Genomic DNA, 26,333 nt, shown 5'->3' on the forward strand with positions numbered 1-26,333 from the left:
ATAAGGACGTTTTTTAGACCAAAAGTACAACGACAGAACCCCAGCTTTGATGAGACTGGTGTTGACTCAGGTTTGTGAGTCTTATTTGAAAATATTTGTTGTGCTGCGGTTTGCCTAAAGTTAGCTTATCAGGTAAAGTTGTTGGAGAAAGAAAGGGAATATTTACTATCATCTCACACTAAACACTAACAGGAACAATACTCTGCCCTGAAAATGCTTAATATGTAGCTTCAGATTAAAAATTATGTGGTACAAGACATATATGATGTTGACTAGAGCATGTCACGTGTGTGTGTGTGTGTGTGTGTGTGTGTGTGTGTGTGTGTGTGTGTGTGCGTGCATGCGTGCGTGCGTGCGCGCGCGCATGTGCGTGCATGTGCGCGTGTGTGTGTTAAGCCCCGGATCTTCTTCAGTCCTAAATCCGCCCCTGGCTGAATCATATTTTTCCTGAGATAATCCTAACAAATGCTCTGTGATGCCTTTAGACCAAAAACAATTATTAAATTAATGATGGGAAAAATGTTTTCTTAGGAAGTTCATACAATTTATTGACTGCAAACTTATGCTTAGAACGAACTAAATCAGTTTTTATCCCACAAATTTGAAGTTTTCAATCATAAATTGTTTTCACAGCAAATTTATGACACTGTTATTTGAATTTCTGAGATTTTACTCAGATTTTAATCCCTCCCCTAACTATATTATCTAAAATACCCTCAAATACACAGTCATAAAAATTCTCACTAGTGATGCACTGATGTGAAATTTTAGGGCCAATAATGATATCCGATATTAATTTCACTGTTATGGCTGATAACCAGTTTTTGCCAATACTGATATATGGACATCAATGTTTCTAAAATCAGCTATTTTGTATAAGATGAAAAATATTTACGCTGAATTTATATTATTATGAACACACACCACACACATTTACATTTCTGAGATGATTACAATCACTGTTACATGACTAAACAATGCACATCACCCCCCTCACCCTCTGAAACAAGCAAACAAATGGAAACAAGATGGAAAAAATATTGGTTGTTACTATCGACCCAGTTTTGTTTATTGGACCAATACCGATATGTTAAAAAATGACTAACATCTGCCAGTATCGATATTGATGCTGATATAGTGTCCATCCCTAATTCTCAGCAATTGTTTCTCTAAAAAGAGACCACAAAGACTCTCATCAGGCAAAACCAAATCTTAGACCTGCACTAATTAGCAGAAAGATTCAGCTCTTCGCTTTATTTCTAATCCTTTAACCTTTTCTTTCCATCTTTGCTGCCTTTGAAGCCGCTAAACATGACAAATAGATTATTGATCAGCAGATGTCGGCTCTAATGTGTTCAGTTTAGGCTACAGCTGCATCCGACTGCTCCATGCAACCTGTCGTCAACGCTGCACATCTCCAGCTGAGTCCTCCCTTTCATCAACACCCCCCCTTTTCCCTCCTTGTCCTGCAAGGTGTGGAAGGGCCTTTTGGTAAATGCCATCTGCTCCAGTACGACAGAAAGAAAAAGAACAAAATGGCAGGTGAGACCTACTTAGGGTTGCATGACCCCACAGAGACCAGCCTCAGTGCATGATCTAGAAGAAGATTCATGACAAATAACCAAAAAGACCAGTGAGGAATCAAAAGAGGGAAAGCGGAGACAGAGAGAAAATATCTAATCTGCATTGTTTTAATCCACGGGGAAGATTACATGGTGCCTTGACGCAGCAGCTTGCCAGAAAGAGGTCATGCAAGCTCATCCCCGTCCCGTCACGGGTTTTTTGTTTTAGTGCCGGAGAGCTTCCATATGTCCCTCACTGACATGTCTGTCACTCAGCAAAAGTGTGTATGTTCATCTACACACCAAACGAACCTGTGCGCGGCCAACAGTGATGAAATCGCTTTGAAAAGACAGTTCATCAAACATTAATTAAAGAGAGTGGGGAACAAACAAATGCTGAATAATCAGAAGCCCCAGTTCGATGTTACTGTAGGCTGTATCAGATGTTGCCAAATTTGGATTTGCTCCATCTGATGTTGACACAGCACTGTGGAGCTTTTGTTTTCATCTGACAAGAGTGCAATGGCGTTGAATGAAAGGAGCAGGAAAGCCCAGCCGGCGTCCCATGAGGGTTTTGTTCTTCACCGAACTACGATGCCGAAACCAAATGCATGAATCAGTCAGCATGGGGGAGCGCGCCTCTTTGTAAAAAGTTTAAATTTCTACCTTCCCCACTGATAGCTTCTCAAACGACCTCAGAAAATTATGTATTAAATAATCTTCAATATCCAGGATTTAATAACAGATAATTTACAAATGTAAATTTCACCATCCTACGCTAAATGTAGCATATCCTGAGCATTTAGATGTGTTTGGCAAAGACTTTTTCATATTCTTGAGGAAATTAACAGTGTTTTACAAAAACAATGGCAGTGAAAAGGTTTGTCGAACAACTTCCAGATACACTTTTTTGAAATCTAGGCTTCAGAACCATTTAAGGACAAGCGCAACACACCGTTGACTCAGCTACACCTTGACTAATGGCTAGGTTATAACTCCCAAAGAATGTCAATTCTGGGGGGTGTCCTGATAAAATTTGGACGTGTTTTGTCGATCACCGTTGGAGTAGCTGACCACACCGAGCTCCCAATCTCTATTGTTAACTCACTTTTTCTAGATTCATAACAACCATACTGTAAAATGGCTGCCAAGAAAGCTGTGACACGAACTCTGATAACTAAGTTTACCAAACTAAATGCTAAAGCTAGCATGACTTCCCAAAATGTGTTTGATGAAACTCTAAAGAGAAGAGAGAAGTTTCTATGTAGAGAGCCAAAAAATGTATCTATAAAAATATTGACCTGCAGCCATTTGTGTGCAAAAACAATTGTGTTTCAGTTTGCATTGAAAGTTTATTTCCTCGTTACTTGGCCAGATCTGTAATTAAATTACAGTCACAGCTGTTGTGTCTCCATTCAAATGTTGCCCTTTCAGTACTTTGCACAGACGTCAGCATACCGCGACTGCTTCGGCAGTGAATGATGTCATTGACCAGCACCAGAAAAACACCACAATACATTCTAAGCATTTTTTCTGTCGAAGTAAATCATAATTTAATCCAATCAGAGGATGAGGGCAGCTGTGTGTTGTAAAATGTGGCGTTCAATGACCAGAAGAAGTTTTGTTTTTTACAACGCTCTGTGAGACAACAAAGCCCCATTAATTAAGTTGTTGTGGGGGAATACCGCCGTCGTGTTTTCTTGTGTTGGGAGTTTAATTTTAAGTGCGATTGGTCCTTTTTTTTTCGCTTTTATTATTAAAAAGCTCAAGTTCAAATTAAGTCACAAGTCACTGGTGTTAAAGAGCAAGTTACACCAAAATCAACCACCTACCCTGAGCTATAGTTACTGTCTGCTGCAGAGAAAGTTATGAAAAATACCCCATGAGAAAATTATTCTGTAATGTGTCCATTTATGTTACACAATCACAAACATCCCACTAAAATTGCCCTGATTTCATTATTTGTTTACTGATACCATCTGCTCTCTTGGTCGTAGGTGATCCTCTGGTGGGTCTCCTCTGGTGGTGTCGTCAGGATCAGGAGCTCCCAGAAGATTTTGCCTTACACATGCTTTATTTTATTTTACCGTGCTTTCACAACAAGCGGTCTATGAAAGTAAAATATTAAATTAATCAAATATAGTATAAAATTGAGATTTGGCATTGCAATTCATCATAAACAGATAAATGTTGCATACCAACCGCCTAGATTTCCCAAATATATTTCATTCTTCTGATCAGAGACCATTAAGGAAACCATCTACAACATGTTAGTAAATAATCACTTTTAACTGGTAGTTCAAAATGGCCCAGCATTCCTTTAAGGATCCAAGATACAGCAGAAATGTTGTGATGCTTAGTAAAAAAATCTACGCCGTAGAATAAGTAGACCAGAACTGTCTAAAATATAGCAGTAGGGAATGTACTGCATGTGATTTATCTCCATATGCCAAAAAATTAAACATTAAATGCTTGGAAAAATCCACTTAGGCATCAACTTTTACAATCATCTCTGTTTTTGTTCCACAAAAATCTAACAACTTTTGTTTTATTGCTCCAGAATTCCCCCAAAAGCACCATACTTAGCAATTTACTGAAAAGCCTCTACATCTAAAATTGTATAATTGTCCAATCTGTGTTTCTTACCAGTGTGAAACTGCCCAATAATATGGAACAATGATAGACTTGAATGCAGTAGGTCAACAGGTCACGGCGAAAGGATTCAGGGAACTAGAGGAATGCAAGGGCTTCTCTTTTACCTCTTGATGGATTGATGGGCCCCGTATTCTAAGGGGTGGAGGGAGACATCCATGGCGTTGTGAAATGCTGCCTAATAAGGGGTAGGAGGTGTTCTTTTTTTACACGGGTTCTATGTTTTTGCTGAACAAAAGCCTTTGTGAAGTCATTCATCAGCGTCACCCCCTCTGAATCAAACAACACAGGAGAAGAAATGGGAACAAATCCTGCTTGGTGGTATGTTTTTCTAGAAAAAATAACTCGGCATCAAAGAATTTCCAAAACAAAACAAGTTGGTTTGTTTGAAATCTCTCTATGATTGCATCTCCACAGAGGAGATTGCCTTGCAGTGATATCTGTCACTACCCCGCGAAAGACAAAAAGAGCTTTGTAGATAGTGCTTCCCTTCAGACAAGTCAGCTTAGTCTCGCTAACAACACACCAGCACTCTGTTGCATCCCCCCCCCCCCCCCCATGTCTACCACCAACTAGGCATGCCAGTTTGACGTCTTGATACAAGTTAAAGTTGTGAAGCGCCCAATTCTAGGTTAATTGTTATTTTATTTTTCTCTAACCTGTGTCAGATGCAGCTATTTTTTCAAAAATAAAACTGAAGGGGAGCAAAAGTAGAAACACAACAGAAATACTGAAATCACATGGGAGCTACATCTATTGGTATATACATCACCATCACCCATCCCTCACACTAAGGCCTGGAATATACTTGTTTAAACCGCATTGATGCAGGCTGTGTCTGCTCACATGCTTGCTGCTGTACAGCACGTAGTACTGGAGTGTTCCACTAGGGGGGCAAAGTAGAGAACTCAGACTGGATAGATTCCCGGGTTTGTGGGGTACAACTAAACCAAACATGGTGTTAACAGAAGAGATCAGTAACTGGTTATTTTGAGATCACTGCAGAAAAAAAGACAGCAGTGGTTTCGTAGATAGTTGAAGTACCTCTAAACCAGAGACGGGGTGACCATGGTGATATGTCTTGCTTGTTTTGTCAACTCCCCCTACTGGTTACTCTTAGATTGCAGAGTTCTAATTTGTTGCATTAGTTTTGGGAAACGGGCACAAATGACGCTTCAAATCAATGCAAGCTACACTTTGCAGCCATTTTAAACATGTGTACAGGTCAGCAAGTATATTCCAGGCCTAAGCTTTTACAAAGTACTCATAATGCAATGTTTGGTACAGTTTCAGACCCAAAAGATGTTGTTGGGAACCGAAAGACTGGGGACGTTAAAAACACCCGCTAAAAACTAGTTTTTTTCCTCAAATGAACATGCCTTGAAGAAACCAAGAAAACCTTTAATCAGATGAAGCTAAAAAGAGAAAAAGAACGTCCGACCACAATAGGTAGCCAAACAAGAGTCAACATTAGATGTTTCCTTTTATAAACTTCATCTAAATCTTTAGGTGGACAAAATAAATTCTAACCAATAATGCTGGAGCATTGGTGTGTTGCTACATGATGGTATGTGGAAGGTATCTGCTAACTTTAACGCTGTTTACGAAACCTTATAGTCAAATTTACACATGAAAATAAACTTTACAAATCCATAGTCCACAGCACAAGACACAACATTAATGTTTTAGTCAAACCAGACCAACTACAATGGCTTAGATGCCTAACTCAATCATTCAGACAAGTTCATGGCTTTGCATTCATTTGGTCTGGTGGTGCAACCATAGGTCAGTTCATGCAGAGACGTTCTGGTCACTCTAAGTGGCTTTTAGGTCACCCTGGTTGTCACAGAAGGTGCCGTGCAAAGTGGGGCGGCAATGACTTGAGGGTCATTCCTTTACACACCACTTCCTTTTTTAAGGGGCTGTCCTGGTCTAGTAAAAGGGACGGTCAGTGGTCATTCATCCCTTTAGCCACCCACCCTGAGACCTGTATCTCCCTCGGTCCAACCCCCAGACCATCTCTGCTCACTCATGGGGAAAATTACTTGGAGCTGGGGGAATACAGCTCCATTGAGATGGAGAGAGGTTTGCACAAAAGAGGGTGAAGTTTAAAAAAATTTCTCTTTCTTCTGTGGGAGCACTGAGTCACTGGAAAAGCTCGGATGATAGGAGCATGGAGGGGACAAGGTCATTAGATTGGCATCTCCATAAGCGCTTCATTCCCATTGTCTGGACGAAGCTGGACCTCCATGAGAAACGTCCCCAGTCAACCCCACAGTGGGCCTGCAGTCCCCCCCCCCCCCCCCTTGTCTGCCACTTTCAGTGTGCTTCCAACACAAAAAGCAATTCTCAAGCCCAGCTACAAAGCTTGTCTCGCTCTCAGACCCTAACATTGTTCTGCTGCCTCTCGTTGGGAATGGATGGCAGACAGCTGCTGAGATCCTCGGACTATAAAACATCTGCACAAAGTTTAGGACAAATAAGCCAAAAAGCATTAAGAAGCTCTTACCTTCTGACATTCCGGCGCTCCTCCTCGAGCTGTTTGAGTAGCTCGTCAATGCATTTGTTGGCATCCATGTACTCCTGTCAAGAAGACACAAGAACATGTTAGCTGTTATGAAAAACATAAATGGAACAAAATAAAATGTGCATACATGACATTGATTGCAATGCTTTCCAAAAGGTGAGATGATTATTTAAGCTTGTATTTCTTTGCGTAATTCCAGAAGCATCCTTAGGTAACTTCTAACAGCGGCCCTAAAAGTGAGCCCAGCTGTGTGATGTCAGCTGACTCCACTCTCCAAAGCAGCGCTACTTAGTTACAGTTATGAGCTAAGACCAAGAGCTAAATGGAGAAAACAGATGTTAGGATTTCTTGGCTTTGGCCTAACCATTGCCTCTTAGTGGTTAGGGTATGGGGGGGGGCTGTTAATGTAAGAAATAGGCCATCGTACTTGAAACGTTTTCACACGTTCAGCCAGGTGTGACTTGGTGCTGTCTGATCATTCCAGTCTAGGTTTGATACTATTAATGAGATGTTTGCCTGACAGCTCTCCTGGGTTATCTTGCTGGGACAGAAGCTCTCCATTGATTTCTAGTCATGTGTCTATGGAGAGTGTAACTGAGGAGTGGGGATTCCCATAAAGAACCCCCGTCTAGCAGCAGAATCTGGGATGCATGATTGTTGGTGTCACTAATCCTCAGCATAACCCTTCATTTGTAAATTTACTGCAATTCCCTCGCTGTATTCTGTAGCTCCAACACCCTGTGATGGACTGTTGAACAGCGTGTCTTTCCCCTGTCCTCCACTTTTTGCTTACAGCTGGAGATATGCAGCACCTACACTGGTGATCCCATCAATGAAGAAGAATGAGCTCCTACTCCTGCACCACTTTTCATCTAATTAAAAAAAAATCTCGTCTGTAACCAAACCAACAGGAAACTTGCAGTTTTTTAACTTTCCTGAGAACCACCCCACTCCTGTTCAAATCCTGCAAGCAACAATGTTGGAATGTTTGGTCTGCAGAGTAATGAGACTATTATTTTTAATGCACAACATTAATTACTCAGAGTAGACCCGCTGCTCCTCCACATCGAGAGGAGCCAGTTGAGGTGGCTAAGGCATCTGGTCAGGATGCCTCCTGGACGCCTCCCTGGTGAGGTTTTCCGGGCATGTCCAACCGGGAGGAGACCTAAAGGTAGACCCAGGACACGGTGGAGGCACTATGTCTCTCATCTGGCCAGGGAATGCCTTGGGATTCTCCCGGAGGAGCTGGCCCAAGTGGCTGGGGAGAGGGAAGTCTAGGCCTCTCGCCTTAGGCTTCTGGCCCCCACGACCAGACTCCGGATAAGCGAATGAAAATGGATGGATGGATGCACAACATCATGACACACTTTTCCAGGAGACACCATTGTGAAAAATGTTTTCTCCTAACCCTAACCCTATTCCCTACTAGGGGTTGTATGAACTAGTCGACTAGTCGACATCACTGCTCTGTAGTGACTCTTTATGCCTTTCATAGACTAGTCGCTGTCACAAGATGCAGTCCTCAGAAAAGAGAGCAGGTGATGAGCCCCTGCGCGTCGGTATCTGACGCCCACGTTAAAACGGACATTTGACCGAATTGTGACCTTTACCCTCTTGCAATTTAACCTTCCCCTCACCCCCATCCTAACCTTAAACAGCTTGCGCATGCAAAGCTCTGATTGTTGACGCGCTCCAGACATCTGCGTCCTGAGCACGGCCACAGTAACATTATCAAATTAGGTGTCGCCACCTCAAAAACAATTTTAACACGCGATCGTTCATGTCGGCTCATTTCCTTTTATGTTTTCTGTCTTTTATTTGTGCCTGATGCTTTTCGCTGCTGTGGAGCGGAGCGCATCACCTGTTTTGTCCTCCGGTGACGCACCTCACCTGTGTGGCCGGTGCGCAGCGCTCACTCCGCTGTTTTTGCGGTCGGTAGATCTTTTAGAACTGCAATTGAAAGGTAACTCATAAGGTGAATATATATGAACCCAGGTAGCAGTTTCTCTTTAGGATTGAGAGGAGATGCAGGAAGATAATAAACAGGCAGGACAGAAAAATAGTCAAATAAAAACAAGTTAGTTTTTGTACCTGGTGGTTGCAGCAAACAGACACCATTGAAGGTAATCAGAAGTGAGGAACAGAAAATGAAATAATTATTTTAATGTTTAGAGCAGCAGGAACTCTGAGAGGCTGCGGGCGCATCAGTGAGTTTGTGGCCGCTACACAGGGGGAGGGGGAGAGGGCTGAAGCAAGATGCAGAAACTACCGTTGTTAAAAGATGTTTAACTTAGAAAATGTGGGCGCAATTAATATGATGTCATCAGTGACTAGTCGAAGTCGACTCGATTTTCATTACTTGATGGTTGACTTAAAAAAAATTAAGTCATGCAGCCCCTGTTCCCTACCTATATGCACTCACTAAAAAAGGAGTAGGTGTTTTTCAACCCCAGCAGGAGCGGATTTAGGACTGAAGAAGATCCGGGGCTTAACACACGTGCGCGCACACACACACACGTAACACCATTTTCATAAAACATTTGGGGCTTGAGCCCAAGTAGCCAGGCCTAACGCCGCCCTTGAACCCCAGCATGCTAAATATGTAAACTTATTATAAGAAATGGGGAAAAAAAACTATTTAAGATTTTTTTTCCCCAAATGCAATGAGTGGTTGTTCATTTGCTTTTACTAATCCTCTCTGGTTCTCTAGAAACAACATGCTGCCCACCCATACACTAGGACCTGATCACAACCATAATATTTGGAAAAGGGCTTTAGGATTTTTCAAAGCACCAAGAATGTAGTGCACATATTCACATAATTTTATTTATTTTTCATGAAATTGGGAGGCAAGCTGCCATGGAGAGGTTTAATAGTTTGCCTGCAGCAGTGTTTGGACTAATTCTGACCTCCCAACGACCCACCTCTGAGGCCTGACTAGACTTAAAGTACTTCTGTTATCACCACGTAGGCTTTTTTAACCTGTGGCCTTGACGGCGAACTCTCAACAGGCCAGATGTTCAGGCTGCTGCTCTAAATACAGTAAGCTCTGTTGTCTTGCCTCCCCACTGCTGCTTCACACCAGTGACAGAGGAACATGGCAGACATCCAGGTCTCCTGCTGAGTTAAATCGCCTCCTTGGACCACGAGGCGAAACGGGCTTTTACCAAATCAGAACAACAGATCGATGAGTCACAGCGTGGTGCAGGATTTTCCAATATGTGCTCTCTAAATTAAAAAAAATATACAAATACCACAAACATATCCATGTCATCACTTGCTAATTTAATGAATTTTTACATTCCTTATTCATGCTGTTATTCAACAATTAGTGGAACAAAATCATCTGTTGGTCTCCAAGTGCCAAACTACTTCCCGGATTAAAGCTAAAAGGCTATCAACTAAGTCAGTGTTTTTGTTTCATGTGTTCTTTCTTTATGGATCCTATTGCATCTTTAGTATTGTGTCATGTCCCACGTTCTGTTATCATATCCAACCAGCACACATAGGTGGGCCCCATATGGAATGTATACGGGCAAGCCTTATGGGTCCCAACAGGGTTTGTCTGCGGATACCACAGTGGCCCCATGGGGCTTAGCCCAGAAAGATTTTTGCCCACATAGATTTTAACGGGCCCTACATGGATTTTCAGAGGGTTTGACTCAAACACTGGCCCATTAAAATCTTTGCTATCAAACCCCTTTGGGGCCACCATGAAAACCACGGATAAACCCTATAGTAACTATACAACTTGCCCATATATATATTCCAAATGGTTTTCACCAATGAGTGCTGGCTGACTATTGGATTATATGATACTTTTTCAGTACTGTATTGTATATTATTGTATTGTGTTCTACTATGCTGTATAATTGTAATTGTTTAATGTCTTTTGCTCTTGTATTTCATCATATTTTCTTTTCCTTTTAGAATTGTATCACTTGTATGCTTTGATATTTTATCACATCATATCTTTTAGGACTGCATATTTTTTTAAACTTTATTACATTCCACATCACATAATATTTGGTCCAGTATTCATTGTTCAACAGGATACAATATTAGACTGCGTCTGCATCTAGACATTTTGATGACATTGTTTTTTGATGAACCTTATGGGATTGGTTTTTTGAGGATTTTGATATCTGCCAATTCTTCATCTAAAATGTGGAACTTTTTGCTCAAGTACGAAAACGTGTTAAATATTAACCTACATAAACCCATTAGCGGCACGATTTTACAACTACTCCAGCCACTGCACAAAAAGCAACCATCTGTGCGAGAGCTCCGAGCCAGTGGGAAATATTTACAGGCCACATCAAAGTGAAGTAAAGCAGCTGAAGTCTCTGCTGTCATCACGTAGACCTCTCCTAATGACAGGGCACTGAAATAATCCTCAGCACACACGAAAGAATGTGGAGAATGCTGGGCGCTTGTTGTCAAGTGGAATTGGAAGGCATTTAAAGAGAAGATTTAAAGCATGACTCATGTATGTAGTGTTGAGCGCTGTGTCTCTAGCCAGGCATTATTTCTGACGGCTTTACAGCGTGAGTGAAAGCCACGCCGTTCCCATGTGGCCCAGGTACTAACACGCAGACCAAAAAGAGCTGACATCACTGACCTGAGACTTTATGGATGGCGTTTTTCTCTGGTTCGTTGCTCTTATTTCTGAAGAGCAGAGTGATAATTTCATCAATGATCCAAAAGCTGTAAAGGAAATGTTATCTAATGCATACCAGACCAGAAAATGGGCTTGTAATAATCCGTCTTCAACAGCAAGAACAGGTACGCACGGAGGAAATGTAGGGTTTTCAATAGGGTTTGGGACTTTGGATTAAACCGTTTATGTAAAATCTATAAGTATGCTGCAATATTGAAGCAAAGTTCCATTTTGTGTTGGAATTTCATGACCACTAATCTAGTGGTATTTCGGATTTCCCATTAGAGTAAGTTCTCCTTGAGAATATTTCCAAGTTTTTCAATAAAAGCTAAGAATGGGCTCCATGTTTGCAGTAGTGAGAGTGGCGTTAACCTGACAAGTATTATGTTTGCAGATCTCCCACCTCTATGACCGCCGGTTCTCAGTAATGTTTATCTGCTCGTGTTTGTTCGGGAGGTGTTTAGTGGCTGCAGCTTCCCTGCCTCGCGCCTCCATTTGCATCCAGGCCCCTTCCAACTGCTCGTTCATGAATTATAAAATATGAGCAACACACACACTTTCTGGCAATGCTGCAGACAGACTGACGGACTTCCATTCAAAGTCAATGAAATCTGTTCAAGATTATTGGTCCAGATTTGTCAGTAATAAAACATTAGATGCATTATTCATCCATTGTAGCACGAGATTTTTGAGGATGAAACTACAACCAGGACAAACGTCTCGATCAGATATATTCGCTAGTTTGGATCTGACAAGGAAAAGAAAGATGAGACTACTTGCTGCAGAGGTCAGGATGTATCTTGATGAGCTCCTTCCAACACCTCGAAGTGTCTGCGGATCAAAGACTCAGCCTGGCGTCACAGATAAGACACCTTGCAGAGGTCTGCAACCCCTGGGAATTAGACCCTTCCAAAAACAAGGTCAGGACCCCAATCCTCCCTAGCCCTGCACCCCGACCCCTCGCTTTAGCCTATCTCTGCTTCCCATGAGTTGTTTTCTTTTGCAGACCAATGACATGTCAGCTCAACCTCTGGGACTGTATAATTGAATACCCTGTGCTGCACATTTGACAGCGAGTAAAGCTCCCCACATGGGCTTCTGTAAGCCAAAGGTTATGCCAATAGAGAAGAAGATTTTTTGTCTGGGTGTGTTTTTATGGCATACTTTAGAATGAATTAAGCCAGCGAGACACTCCACATCTGATATGAGTGTTAGCTTTGGTCTCCTGCCAAGGATACAGCTGCTGCTGTCCAATACTCTGCAGATTACCTCACTATCAAAGAAGTAAACATCACAAATTTAACCAGCATCAAAGGAAACCCATGTTTGGATTTTCTTCATAAGTGAGATCTTCATGTATGGAGGCCATGAACTAATCAGTCAGTCTAATTGTTTTTGCGTGCAGATGTCTACAATCCTGCCCACATCTATATCAAGTCATATCACTCTGGCTAGGTTAAATTCATTAGTCTTGTCAGCATGTTCTGAGGCCTCGGGCTGGTGATCCTTCACTCACAGGTCTTCACTCACATCCCCCATGACCTGGATTTGCAATATCAGCTCAGCAATCAGGCTCTCATATCCTCACACCCTGATAGCTCCTCTGATAGCCGTAGCATTTGTCACTGCAAAGGGAGGCTAATCGAGTGAATGCATGACATTTTTCATTTTCAAGAAGAAGAGTGAGATCTGCATACTGCCGGCTTGATCGAGGAGGAGACTGGATGTCAGTGACTAATAAGATACTAGACACCTTCATCAACAGCATGCTCATGAATGATGTGAAGCAGACCAACTTGTCTGATTTTTCATTAGGATGTCTAATCTCCTGTCTTACTGCAATCTCCCAGTGATTTGGAATGGTATTGGATGACTCTGAAACACTTAATTTACATCAAAAGCTTCTCTTTCAAGATGACGCAGGATCTTCTTCCATTGTGAAAAGCACAGGCATTTTCTTGTCTAATCTTGACAGCAGAGGTAGGTCAAGAAGAGCCTTAACTGGATTTGCTTACCCTCGACAAACTGGTTTAACAGGTTACTGCATCCATTAAACAATCACCTCTTTAGTACTGTTAAGCCTGGTTCCAGTGCTGACTTGGAAAAGTTCAACCACAAGTAAGTGCCCTTCACAAGTATGGACTTGGGCGTTTTTGATACATAACCCAGGGCTGTGCTTGGCACTAAATGCGTGATGAATTATTAATGCAGCTGTGGCTGTGCTCGGGAACTATTTGGTAGTTTAACTCCCCAATCCAACCCCTTACAGCTGAGTGTCAAGCAGAGAGGCATTAGGTCTAAGTTTTAAAGCATTTGGTATGACCCGACCAGGATTTGTGTATTTTAATTATGCTGTCATGTTGATTTTACTGTTTTTGCTCCTGGAAAGCTCATTGAATTGCCTCTGTGTATAAAATGTGCTATACAAATAACGCTGCCTTGCCTTCTGTTTAATGGCCAAGCTGGCTCCAAAATGCTTTTTTTGTGTGTATGAAAAATCTTAAATGGGTCTGATTCGCTTTTTTGTTGCTATTTCAGAATCTTGCACTTCCATCTTACAAAATTAGATATTTACTGTAGTAGTTAACTTACCAACGTTAGACAGTATTTGGACAACTAAGTTCCTCAACTGTACCTAACTAGAATTAATTTTCATCATAAGTGAACGGTCAATAAATGTGTTGAATATTAGCTGGCTCATACATTGCATGATTGTACCTAAAACCTCAATCACTGTAAAGCTGTACCGACTCAGACAGTGGCCTCTTTGAGTCGAGGACATCCAAGTAACAAATGCCGCCAGTGAGCATGATATTCTTCATCTGCCTGCCTGCCTCTAATGGAGGTGTATCAAGAACTATGGATTACTTCATGTACAAAGGGGAGCCTGTTCATCATCTAGAGAGAGTTTCGGCAGCTTGGGTTATCTGATGTCTCTCCTCCAGCAGCACCTACAGTCCAGCCCAGCCCAAAACATCAGCACCTTGCCACCGTCAGGAATCCATACAGATTATCTCTCCAAACATTGAGATAGGTCCAACGCTCAAATGACTCCCCCTCCTCTGTCGGTTTGGGCTTATCCTTTTGCTCTTTGGGTTTGACAGAGTGAACCATTCATTTCTGTTAGGAACAGTGGCAAAGCTGTTCATGGGCTAAATCTCACAGGAGGAGAGCTGAGAACTGAAATACATCGGATCTGACATTGGTATTCGATCACTTCCACAGAGCCAGCAGTGTGGAAGAGCTCTTGAAAGCATCACGTGATTACTGTACGTGCATGTGTGGGGCAGTATGATTTCATGAAGGAAAGTCTTGTTCTTTATCAACCTTACATGCTACTTTGAGTGACAAGTTTTCAAAATAAGAGCACTCACGATTGCACAATAAACAGAACAGCAACAGATAATTTAGATTTGTCTCTGCAGTGATATACCCCTTGGTCATTTTTCTTAAATCCACTTTGCTAGTGCTAGTAGGAACAACCTCCACTCAAATCCTTGGTGCCATAGATCCAAAAAGAGTTGGAAGCAATCCTCAGTGGTTCTGGTCCATATACATCACACACAGTTGCATCCATGATGAGAAAATGGTCAGCAACAATACTCAGGTAGGCTGTGGTGTTTAAACCAGGTTAAGGTGCTACTAAGGGGTCCTATAGACAAGAACATCTCCTCACCATTAAGCTACCAACAGCAGCTGTGTTACTTCACGTTGGTGACACCAAATTCTGCCTTTGACATCCCACATCATGAAGGACCTGTTGGTCCACCTGAATAAGTAAACTAGGACATTAAAGACCCGCTGCAGTTTGCTTATCGCCATGGAGTTGGAGTTGAAGATGCCATCACCCAGCTGCTTCAACCAACCCACTGTCATCTGGACAAAGCAGGCAGCACTGTGAGGGTCATGTTCTTTGATTTCTCCAGTGCATTTAACACAATTCAGCCTGATGTACTTTGCCAGAAACTCCAGAAGACACAGGAGGGGGGCTCAACTGTCGCCTGGATTAAAGACTACCTGACAAACAGACCACAGTTTGTGAGGCTGAAGAACTGCACATCAAACCAGGCGATCAGTAACATTGGAGCACCTCAGGGGACTGTACTCTCACCATTCCTTTTTGCCCTGTACACCTCAGACTTCCAGTACAAATCAGAGACCTGTCATCTACAGAAATACTCAGATGACTCTGCAGTAGTCGGGTGTATCAGAGATGGACAGGAAGCTGAGTACAGAGTGCTGGTGGAGCGCTTTGTGGCATGGCGAGGAAACAATCATCTGACCTTGAACATGAACAAAACAAAGGAGATGATTTTAGACTTCAGAAGAAACTGGGTGGAGTCAAACACTGTTTCCATCATGGGAGAAGAAGTGGAGGTGGTTGAGGAAAACAAACACCTTGGAGTTCACCTGGACAACAGACTGGACTGGAGAAAGAACAGTGAAGCTGTTTACAAGAAGGTACACAGCAGACCGCACTTCTTGAGGATGCTTAGGTCCTTCAGTGTCTGTAGCAAGATGCTGCAGATCTTCTACAAGTCTGTTGTTGAGAGTGTAATCTCTTCAGCCATCATCTGTTGGGGTAGTAGCATCAGAAGCAGGGACCTGAAAAGGCTCAACAGCCTAATAAAAAAGGCTGGTTCTGTTCTGGGGACGACTGTGGAACCGCTGGAGGAGATAATCCAAAGAAGGATTCTCCAGAGAATCAAGAAAATGATGGACAACCCTGAGCATTCTCTTCACAAGACTGTCCGACAACGGAAGAGTGTCTTCAGTCAGAGGCTTCTTCAGTTTGGCTGCAACACTGACCCCTACTGGAGATCCTTCCTGCCAACAGCCATTGTAATATACAATAACTCTTTGACAACTATTTGATCTGGCTATGCATATGACCTGTGAGATCCAAAAATCAGGCCATTTCATGACGTTACAACTTGATTATTATTATTATTCTGAGCTACTACAGCAATCAATTTCCCTCTGGGATTAATAAAGTCTTTTTGAATTGAATTGAACTGAATTGACCATCTGAATGTAACAGCTGGAATTAGGGCTGCACAATATATCGTAAATATATCATTATCACAATATCAGCATGCACAATATGCGTATCGCAATGAATGGTCAGCTCAAATGTTTGCTACACATAATGCATTCTGTCAAACAAACAGAAGTGTGATGTTTTTTTAACAAATGAAATAGAGCTCTTCACCCATTTGACCAATTGGGTGGGTTCTCATAGGTTAGATGTCTGCCCCCGAGGCAGACGGCACTTCATTTTGATGGTTGGCAAACACCTGAGTTAGCTTTGCTCTGCTCTTTTTGCTGATTCTGCTTTTCCCGAGATCCACTGATTGCCTTTGCTTGTTCATTTTCTTTTTCCCTTTCCTCACAACTTTTGCTTTTCTCATTTTTATGATTGTTTTATTTCTTTGTTTTTGATTATTTTTGTTCCTGAGTTAAGTTTTTATTTATCGCAAGTAACATCGTCATCGCAATATTAATCATTGTTAGCGAATATCGCAGGTTTTTCTAATATCGTGCAGCCCTAGCTGGAATTCAGACTCATCAGACCAGGAGGTCTTCCCAGTCTCTTATGGTCTCGTTTTGGAGAGAGGTGCTTCAGAGATGGTATCCTGCAGACTTTTGTTGTAATCAGTGACATTTGTGAGCTACAAGTGGACCTAATGAAGAGTCCACGTTTTTCAGAGTTACATTAGAAGATTACAATGCAGCCTTTGGAAATGTCCACCATGCCACTTCCAGATGGGAATCTAGTGAACAAGAAAAGCAGTCAGGAGGGTGGAGGCCTGTTGTGTGACAGTGCCTAAAATCCACAAGCGTAGGGGGTTACTGGGTTTTATTATCATCTGGGGACCAATATTCAGCCAGGTGTAGTTGGGGCATGAGGGAAAGTGGCACTGACAGAAATGAAAAGGAAGCCTACTACTGACAGCCCACGTGTATGCAGGGAAAACAGGGAGGCATCTGAAAGAGAGCTGCAGGAAGAGTAACAAAAGCAAATTAGAAATGAAGGATTTCCACAGAAAATTTGAGATTCAGTGTAATTAAAAACTGAAAGAATTGACTTGCAAGTTTGATGACGCCAACATTAAAAAAAACTGGAGCATTGACAGAAAAAAGGATGAATAAAACTCTGTACACACACTAAAATCCTGTTTGCCAGATTTCAACAGCTGGTTCTCCTTTAAAAATCTCAATCATTTTGCACACTTGCACAAACCCAATAGTCCCCGCCATCGCTCACTATAAACGGGAGTAAACACTTGAAATAATTAGTCATTTTTATTTGGACACATTGTTTACACCAGAACAATGGATCTAGAAAAGGGCAGCAAAGTCATTTACACACATTTACTGAACGTGAAGCAGTCAGTGATGAAGCCGTTGCCACCGATAACCATCTACATTTAAAAGTCATTTAAAAGTAAAATGTCAAAAACAAGTGTACAAAGTGGTAAAACAATGCATTTTGTAAGACGACATGGAAAGTGTAGCTCACAGGAGAAGGCTTGATGCTAAACAGATGATGGTTGGGGAGCTTTGGCCTTCTGTTTATGCAGACACCACACCTAATTGAGCCAGACTAGCTGAAGCATTTCAGGGTCTTAGAAAGCAGCAGTGACTGTTTTCCTTCATGGAAAATTAGTCCACCATCCTACAGGATCTATCCACTGTCTTTGCAGGGTCTTGGGGAGGTATTCAAGACCTCAACAGGCTCCCAACTGCATTGGTCAAGCATGCATAGAACTCCCATAGTAAAGGTATGCTGGTTTATTATGGTAGTAGCAGTGTATAAAGGGGCTTGGTGGAGCATGGTGTTGGCACTGGAACCACAATGGCCATGCTTGTCTCATGCCTATACAACCATCACTCTATCAGAGCAGTGATAGCAACTAGGGTTTCTTTTTAACTCCCTCAAATGTATACAGCAGAATACAGTCATCCAAGTTTCCATTTGATTTTACGGGTGTCTGATATATTTCGTTCTTATATTTTTTATTATAACACAAGAGACAGGTGTTATTTTGTTATTGTCAAGAATCAAGGAACTATGAGGTATAAACCAACTAAACAAACACTTGAAAACAATTGTTGCCTCTACAACAAAACCTGTCATATAAAAGTTTTTGCCTTTCACTTTCTCTCTAGGTTCTTCTTTCTAGGTCAACTATCCCTTTTGTTGTGAGGGAAAGGTTCTGACAATCTTGTTTTGTTGGGCTACTATAATAATAATAATAATAATAATAATAATAATAATAATAATAATAATAATAATAATAATACGTTTTATTTAAAAGTGCCTTTCAGGACACCCAAGGTCACTTGATAGGAAAATACAATCAGTAAAATACATTAAAACAAGAATAAAATACAATGAAGAAAAGAACATAGAAAAATAAACAATTCAAATAAAACCTGAGGTCATAGGCAGATTAGAACAGGTGTGTCTTGAGCCTGGATTTGAAAAGGGTGAAACTGTCAATATTTCTGATGTCTGGGGGGAGTGAGTTCCAGAGACGGGGAGCAGAGCGGCTGAAAGCTCTGCTCCCCATGGTAGTGAGACAGGCAGAAGGAACAGCAAGATGGAGGGAGGAAGATGATCTGAGGGAACAGGAGGGGGTGGTAATACTTATAAGGCCTGAAATATATGGAGAAGAGAGGTTGTGGATGGCTTTGACGGTATGGAGGAGAATCTTGAAGATGGACCTGAATTTAACTGGAAGCCAGTGAAGCTGCTGGAGAACCGGGGTGATGTGGTGAAAGGAAGGTGTTCTGGTGATAACACGGGCTGCTGAGTTCTGGACCAGTTGAAGTTAATGAAGGAGTTTGTAGGGGAGACCAAAAAGAAGTGAATTGCAGTTATCGAGATGGGAGGTGACGAGGCTGTGGACGAGAATGGTGGCAGTGTGAGGGGTAAGGGAGGGGCAGAGACGGTTTATGGAACAAAGATGGAAATAGGCTGACCGAGTTATGGTATTGATGTGAGCATGAAAAGAAAGTGAGCTGCCCAGGATGACACCCAGACTCTTGACCTGAGGGGAGGGGCACATTGTGGCACTGTCAAAAGTTAAAGAAAAGCTGTCAGATTTGGAGATGGTGGATTTGGTACCAACAGGAAGAAGTTAAGTTTTATTGCAGTTGAGTTTGAGGAAATTAGAGGTGAACCAAGATTTGATTTCTGAGAAGCAGTGTGTCAGGGAGGAGGGTGCGTGGCGTTAGGTTTACTGGAAATGTAGAGCTGGGTGTCATCTGCGAAGCAGTAAAACTGGATACTAAATTTGCGGAAGATATTGCCAAGAGGGAGGAGATAGATTATGATGAGGAGGGGCCCCAGGACAGAACCCTGGGGTATGCCTGACTTGACTTACTAGGAAACAAAAAAAATGAAAAAAACAGAAAAACAGAAAAAAACATTACGTTTTCTCGAGTACTTTTCCTAGTTTAGGAAGCTTTGCCGTAGAGAAATTGGCAATGCTTCCTTTTACAGTTCCCTACTTACTAAGTACTTACATGGTAATTAAATAGTAAGTAAAAGTGTATTACTGTGTAATTAAAGTGTATAATTGTAATAACGTGTAATTATTGTGTAAAGCAGTATTTACAGTAAAACAGAATGATTAATAAAATTAAAAAGTAGAATTGAACCTGAGTTACATGATAATAACTGTTTAAGAACTCAGAAACAATAATACACTTTAACTTACTGCGTAATTACCATGTGAGTACTTAGTACTTAGGGGACTGTAAAAGGAAGCATTACTGAGAAATTAATAGAAGAGTTTACAGGAAGCACGCTTTTCACTCACGTGTGAAAAGATTTCTGCTGACTTTTGGAGCAAAGCAAAAATATGGTTTCCAACTTTTTGTTTCCACCCTGTCAGCTGCATCCTTTAACGCTGCAGTCAATAGCATGGTGTGCACACAAATAGCCTTGTGGCATTAAATGTGGGATGTTTTCAATATGTCCATGCTCAGACACACCTAACACTAATGGCTGAATTATCTTAACCTTCATTGGGTTCTGCAGGAGCTGCTAATCAATATGGTAATAAGATCTGCAGAGCTCAAGCACAAACACATCTAAAACTGACAGGAATTCATCAGCCCATCTCTGCTAGGCAAAATGTTTTGTCTTATTTAGCGCAAGGTTGAATGCTACAATAATCACTTAGCTCCAATACACAAAAGATAAATCCATTTTGGTTCCCCTTAGAGACTGGCAGTTATTCAGTGCAAGTCGAGTTTGCATTCAAGCTAGTTTGGTGTGCTAAGCTGGTGGAAGTCACCCCGTAGTGCACTGGGTACTGGAGCACATTCTCGTTGGTTGACAGCTCTCTTTTTTAGATACACAAATATATTAGCTAATGTTTTGGGAGAAAAAAACTTTGGGAGATTTTTCTACTATTTATGATCAGGTAATCAAGTTTAAGCACATTTTAAGTTACTTTTAAAATTTTGATCACATACCCTAGCTTTAATGGTCTAGTGTGTTGATTGTGTTTGGGAATGAGGGGACTTGTCATTGATGTATTTTACAATGTGAGCAGGAGAAAATCTTGGGAACGTGAACAATTTTCTAGCATTGCATTTGGCTGTACCCTGCAGGAGGTAAACCACGGTCTCCATTCAATTTTCACACCACTTATTCTATTCCGACATCTTGGAAGCACCCGGGAAATACTCGCAAATATCATCTTGGCCCAGTAGACATTTCCAGGTTTATCTTGTTTTCTCGTTTTGTGAACTTTTAAAAGAAAAGCTGCATTACCCATAGTCCTAAAGTTCATCTGACAATAAGAGATAACATCTCAGGTAACAAATCAATGCCTGAAAACACCTTAAAGTCTCTTTAGCAGCAACTCGTGACCTCCAAGCGTGTGTTTTTGCCGAGATATGTCTTGTCTAGGACACTTTGTCAGATTCCCTGTCAGTTCACGTGCAATCGCTTCAGGTCTCAGCTTTATCACAGCCTCTCTGTTTAATCCAGAGGCTGATTTATTGACGGGGGCCTGTCAGACCATTGAGTCGGCCAAACCAGGTGCTGGGCAGATGTCGAGGTAGAGTTGCATTCCTGCCTGGGGAAGCATTAACATCAGTTTTTTTTTCCTCCCTGTCTTTGGGTCAGGGGAATGGAGATTGCCCCCAAAGACATGCAGGAAAACATAACTGGTGAAATGGTAATGTGACAAGGGAAGCTGTTTGTTGCTGTTCCTGTCATCCACAAACCCACCTGTGCCACATTTTGAATCTAACCTGACAGTGATAGAATATTACAGTGGGGGGATTTTTTTTTCTTATTTATATACGGGGAAAGGGAAGTATAGAAGAAGAATGATGAAAAATGAAAAACAGAGATGGGTTTCAGAGGCTTTTGACCTCTGCTGTCAGACTCACTGATGATTATTTTTATGGTCATGAATTATTTCTCAGACTTGACCACCTTTTGTTGTGGCAGAATGCATCTTTCCAGCTGGGTCGTGAGGTCTCGGGTCAATATAACAGGCCTTCAGCCAAGAGATTGCCTGTTTGAATTTGGGGGCTAATCAGAAAGAAGCTGTAAGCGGGTCAATCCAGTAGCCAAGAGTATAAGGTTACAGTCTTGGTGTCTGTGGTGGAAACGAGGGAAAACTCCAACCTTGAGGCATTTATGTAGATCGGACCATCAGATTATTAAATAATACATGATAAACACCGTCTTAATGGAGCTTCTGTAATTAGCGTTTGGGCTAAAAGCCAACAAATTTGAGGAATCTAAAAAGTTTGTTAAGAATTCAAACATGTAGGCTGTTTTTGTTTGATTTGCCAAGATGGGTGATACTGTCTAGGACTTTGATTTATCAGCACCATCCACAACTTCATCTCCACTCAATACTTTTAATTACCTTTTCTGCATAAAGCAAAACCATAATCCATTCTTAGATTTGGTTGACTGTCCATTGACGAGTCCTTTCATTCATTATCTGGACCCTTTTTTGCACAATAGGGTCATGGGGAGCTGGTTTCTATCTTGAGCAGTCATTGGGCGAGAGGCAGGGGACAACCTGGACAGCTTGCCAATCCATCAAAGGGAGACATAGCAACAAAGGAAACAAATAACCAGGCACACACACAGTCACACCTGGGGTTTTTTGGTTTTTGGATGAAATTGGAGCACACAGAGAAAACATGAATGCAATGGAAATAAAATACACAAACTCTGTGTAAAAAGGCAGCTGGGATTAAAACCTTCAGTATTCTCACTCTACACCATCATACATATCTCGTTGATGAACCTTTGAAAGTCAAAATTAAATTGTATGTGTGTCCCTCTAATGTTCTACCAAGTAAATTTCAATTTTTTCTTACATGACCAAAACGTTCAGTTTCAGCTCCAGTTGATGAAAAATTGTTGATTCTGGCAGCCATAAATTGGTTTAATGGTATTTCACAATGGAAAGATGCTCATTGCTCAAGTTATCTACTCTTGATTGTGATTTTTATACAGGGGGTAACGAGGAAGCTAAAGAGAGAAAATGTGGTTTGAAAAATGTGTTTAACCAACAAAGCAGCACCAAGGAAACTAACGAAATTTTCTAACATTTTAGGGATTTCAAATTGTGGACTGTCTGAAAATCACAGATGCAGCAAAGTAAAATTAAAAGAGTATGTCTTTGGAGGTGACGCAAAGAGTTAAAACCGGAGTGAACATCGACATGGCCTACACTAGTATAAGGAAGCTAAAGGAGGCTACAAAATCACAGGCTGATAGTGACCTGGCTTTGTTGCAGCTGAACTTGTGAGTAATAATATTTTTTGTCCAACAGTGCAGCTCGTTTAACTTTTCGGTTAATTTTAGTATTGTTTTGCTCATGTTAGCTTGTTGTTAATGCTAGCTACAGCAGGCTGCAGCAGGGTTGTTTACGGCAGTTGTTATTCCACTTTGAACCAGCATGCCATACCTGCTGTATCAATTTTACTTGTTCTTTTTGTTTGTCCTTTTAACTTGGATTTTATGTTTTGTTTTTTATGCTTCTTAACTAGTCCCTAAGTTTGTTTAGTTTTGTTTTGGTTAGTTTTGTTTTTTGCTATATATTAGCATCATGGGCGATGGTGACACAGGAGTTAAGTTCTCGCCCTGTAATCGGAAGGTTGCAGGTTCGAGCCCCGCTCAGTCTGTCGCTGTCGTTGTGTCCTTGGGCAAGACACTTAACCCACCTTGCCTGCTGGTAGTAGTCGGAGGGACGGTGGCGCCTGTGCTCGGCAGCCTCGCCTCTGTCATTGCGCCACAGGGCAGCTGTGGCTACATCGTAGCTCATCCCCACCAGGGTGTGAATGTGTGTGTGAATGGGTGAATGACTGATTGTGTTGTAAAGCCTAGCTCAGTGGCCTAGTGGTAGAGTATCCACCCTGAGCCTGGTAGATCAGGGTTCGATTCCTGGTTGGGTCATACTGTAGACTTTGAAAAAATGGGACCCAGTGCCTCCCTGCTTGACACTCAGCATTAAGGGGTTGGATTGGGGGGTTAAACCACCAAATAGTTCCCGAGCACGGCCGTGTCTGCAGCTCACCGCTCCCCCAGGGGATGGGTCAAATGCGGAGAACAAATTTTGCACACACATCAGTGTGTGTGACAACTAATGGGATTTTAACTTTAAAGCACCGTGGGGGATTTCAGGGCTCTTAAAAGGCGCTATATCAAATCCAGGCCATTTATATATCTGTTGCTGTGTTTGAGCATTTGGCTTTTTACGTACAGCACTTTGGTTAGCTAACCTGCTATTTTAAACTGTGCTTTATACATAAAAAGGTAGGGTATGGTTTAACCAGCAGAGCGGAGGAGCAGTAAACGGCTCTTTGTAACTTTAATTGTAAAAAAATTACAAATTTGTATTTTTCCCAGATAGTGATTTAAGGTATATGATTGTGCAACAACAGGAAAAACTATACACATCTTTAGATTTGTCACCAATTGATTTGCATTTTACCAACAGTCATGATTAACCAGAGTAATGTAAAGACGGCAATAGCAAAGAATAAGGTGAATTATTCCGTTGTTTCAGTTGAAATTATATCTTTCTGGAAAAAACAAGAGGAAAGAAAATGGGAAATGCAAAGCCAGCTCCATGTAGTGGACACTGTAAAATTTTCACATGTGAGTTTCCTTATCAGCGCAGTGATTTTCCCTTGAAGAGATACTTTCTGCACTACTGCATTCATTTCACGGGTTAATGCAAACAAAGACCTCTCAGCACAGCGGCTCACCGCACTGAAAGAGGACTCGTAGTCCAAAAACTCAGCAGCCTAAAACATTTAAATGGCCTATCGTGGATTATTCAGAGGTAATATTGCAGACATCTTCTGGCCGGTCCAGGCTGGAAGGAATTTCAGTATGAATTTGAGGCCAACCACACACTGTATTTACACAGTTAGTGGCAGTAAATCCTTGTTATCATCTCAAGTGGAGTCTTATTTTTAGCAGCCGTGCTTGTTTTATATCAACCAGATGGGAGCTGGGGGAAGAATCTGACATCCATACTGTTTCTCATTAAAGCTCTCAGACGAGGTGACATCACTGAGCTCCAACACTCGCTCTGGACTAGGATGTGAATAACCAAACATGTGTCAAAGGGCCATCTGATAAATAAATTTAAACCTTCACTGTTACCATAACAGCTCTCCCAAACAGGAACTGGACTCTAACACGATTTGTTTGTCTTATAGTTGCTTTCTGGATTTCATACCTCGAGATGTTGAATGTGCGCTACTGTGGGAAAACTTGGGCTTGAATTTCCTCTCCTAGGGTCGGGTGTTTGCTCTTGCAATAACACAGCCCTATGATTATTATTTTGTTTTTCAGAAAGCCCTTTATCTGGGACAGCTCCCTCTTTTCAGAAAAAAAAAAACGCTGCTCACTCTGAACCCTCTGCAAGCCACTTTTCAATCTCTTCATTTGGATTGGATTCAATAGCTTTTTGCATCTGATGCCCCCTGAAAGCATTGCCTTCAGCATGAACTGTTTAGCATGGCATTATCCAGGACAAGCTAGAGAGTTCTGCTTTGTTCAGCTTGTAGGTCAGAAGTTGCATAGACCTCGCCGAGCAAAAATAAAAAAGAACAATGTCGCTGTAGAAAAAGATGATTGGATACAGAGAGAAAATCCATGTTAGAGGAATTTTTGAAAGCTGCAGATGCAGCTACCAGCCAATATTCCAGCATATGTTAAATCTTCACAGTAATTTTGAACTTATTTATAAAACAAAATGCCTACAGTGTACATATGGTTCAATGGAATAGAAAAGATGCAACAAAAGCCTACAACAGAAGTAAAAATAAAACAAAAGAACAAATATTCAATAAAATGGTGCAAAATAGACTTTCTGGTCAGCGAGAACTTAGGTCAAACCAGAAGTTATCCCAAACAACAGATAGCTTTTTAAACATGAGGCTAGAGCTTTATTACTGATCTCAGTGATTGTTGAGTTACAAACGTGACCAGATCACATTTGACTCCACTCTGCAGCCCTCTGCTGGCCAAAACTGCACTTGATAGTCAGAGGTGTGGCCAAGTCACTGCTTTGCAAGTCACAAGTAAGTCACAAGTTTTTCCAGTCAAGTCTCGAGTCAAGTCCAAGTCAAAGACAGCCAAGTCCAAGTCGAGTCCAAAGCCAATGATGTGGAAGTCCAAGTTAAGTCCAAGATTTTAACTTTTAATTTTCAAGTCATCTGCCCAACTTCAATTTAATGAAAATGATAATAAATAAATTCCAGAATAAAAGCTTCTTAAAGCTTCATTTATTTGCTCAAACAAACAGGAAGTGCAGCTGAAACGGATTATAAACAAAGTGCTGCTGCATTTAGCCGTACAAGATCAAACCCAGAACCAAGAATGGTTTATGATTTTTGTCCATGTCGTGCCACTTTTGTGCTA

At 41.5% G+C, this 26,333-nt stretch overlaps 1 protein-coding gene across 4 annotated transcripts in view; it reads right to left on the reverse strand.

The window, feature by feature from the left end:
• Positions 1–26,333, reverse strand: part of LOC107377236 (nck-associated protein 5) — a 216,269-nt gene that overhangs the window by 131,031 nt on the left and 58,905 nt on the right. For all 4 annotated transcript variants that reach the window (XM_070547097.1, XM_070547098.1, XM_070547095.1 and 1 more), the window contains one exon: positions 6,724–6,797. In XM_070547097.1, the coding sequence (XP_070403198.1) occupies positions 6,724–6,797 (74 nt within the window). The remainder of the gene's footprint in view (positions 1–6,723; positions 6,798–26,333) is intronic.

Source organism: Nothobranchius furzeri, chromosome 2, assembly GCF_043380555.1.
Source record: "Nothobranchius furzeri strain GRZ-AD chromosome 2, NfurGRZ-RIMD1, whole genome shotgun sequence".
Lineage (NCBI taxonomy): Eukaryota > Metazoa > Chordata > Actinopteri > Cyprinodontiformes > Nothobranchiidae > Nothobranchius > Nothobranchius furzeri.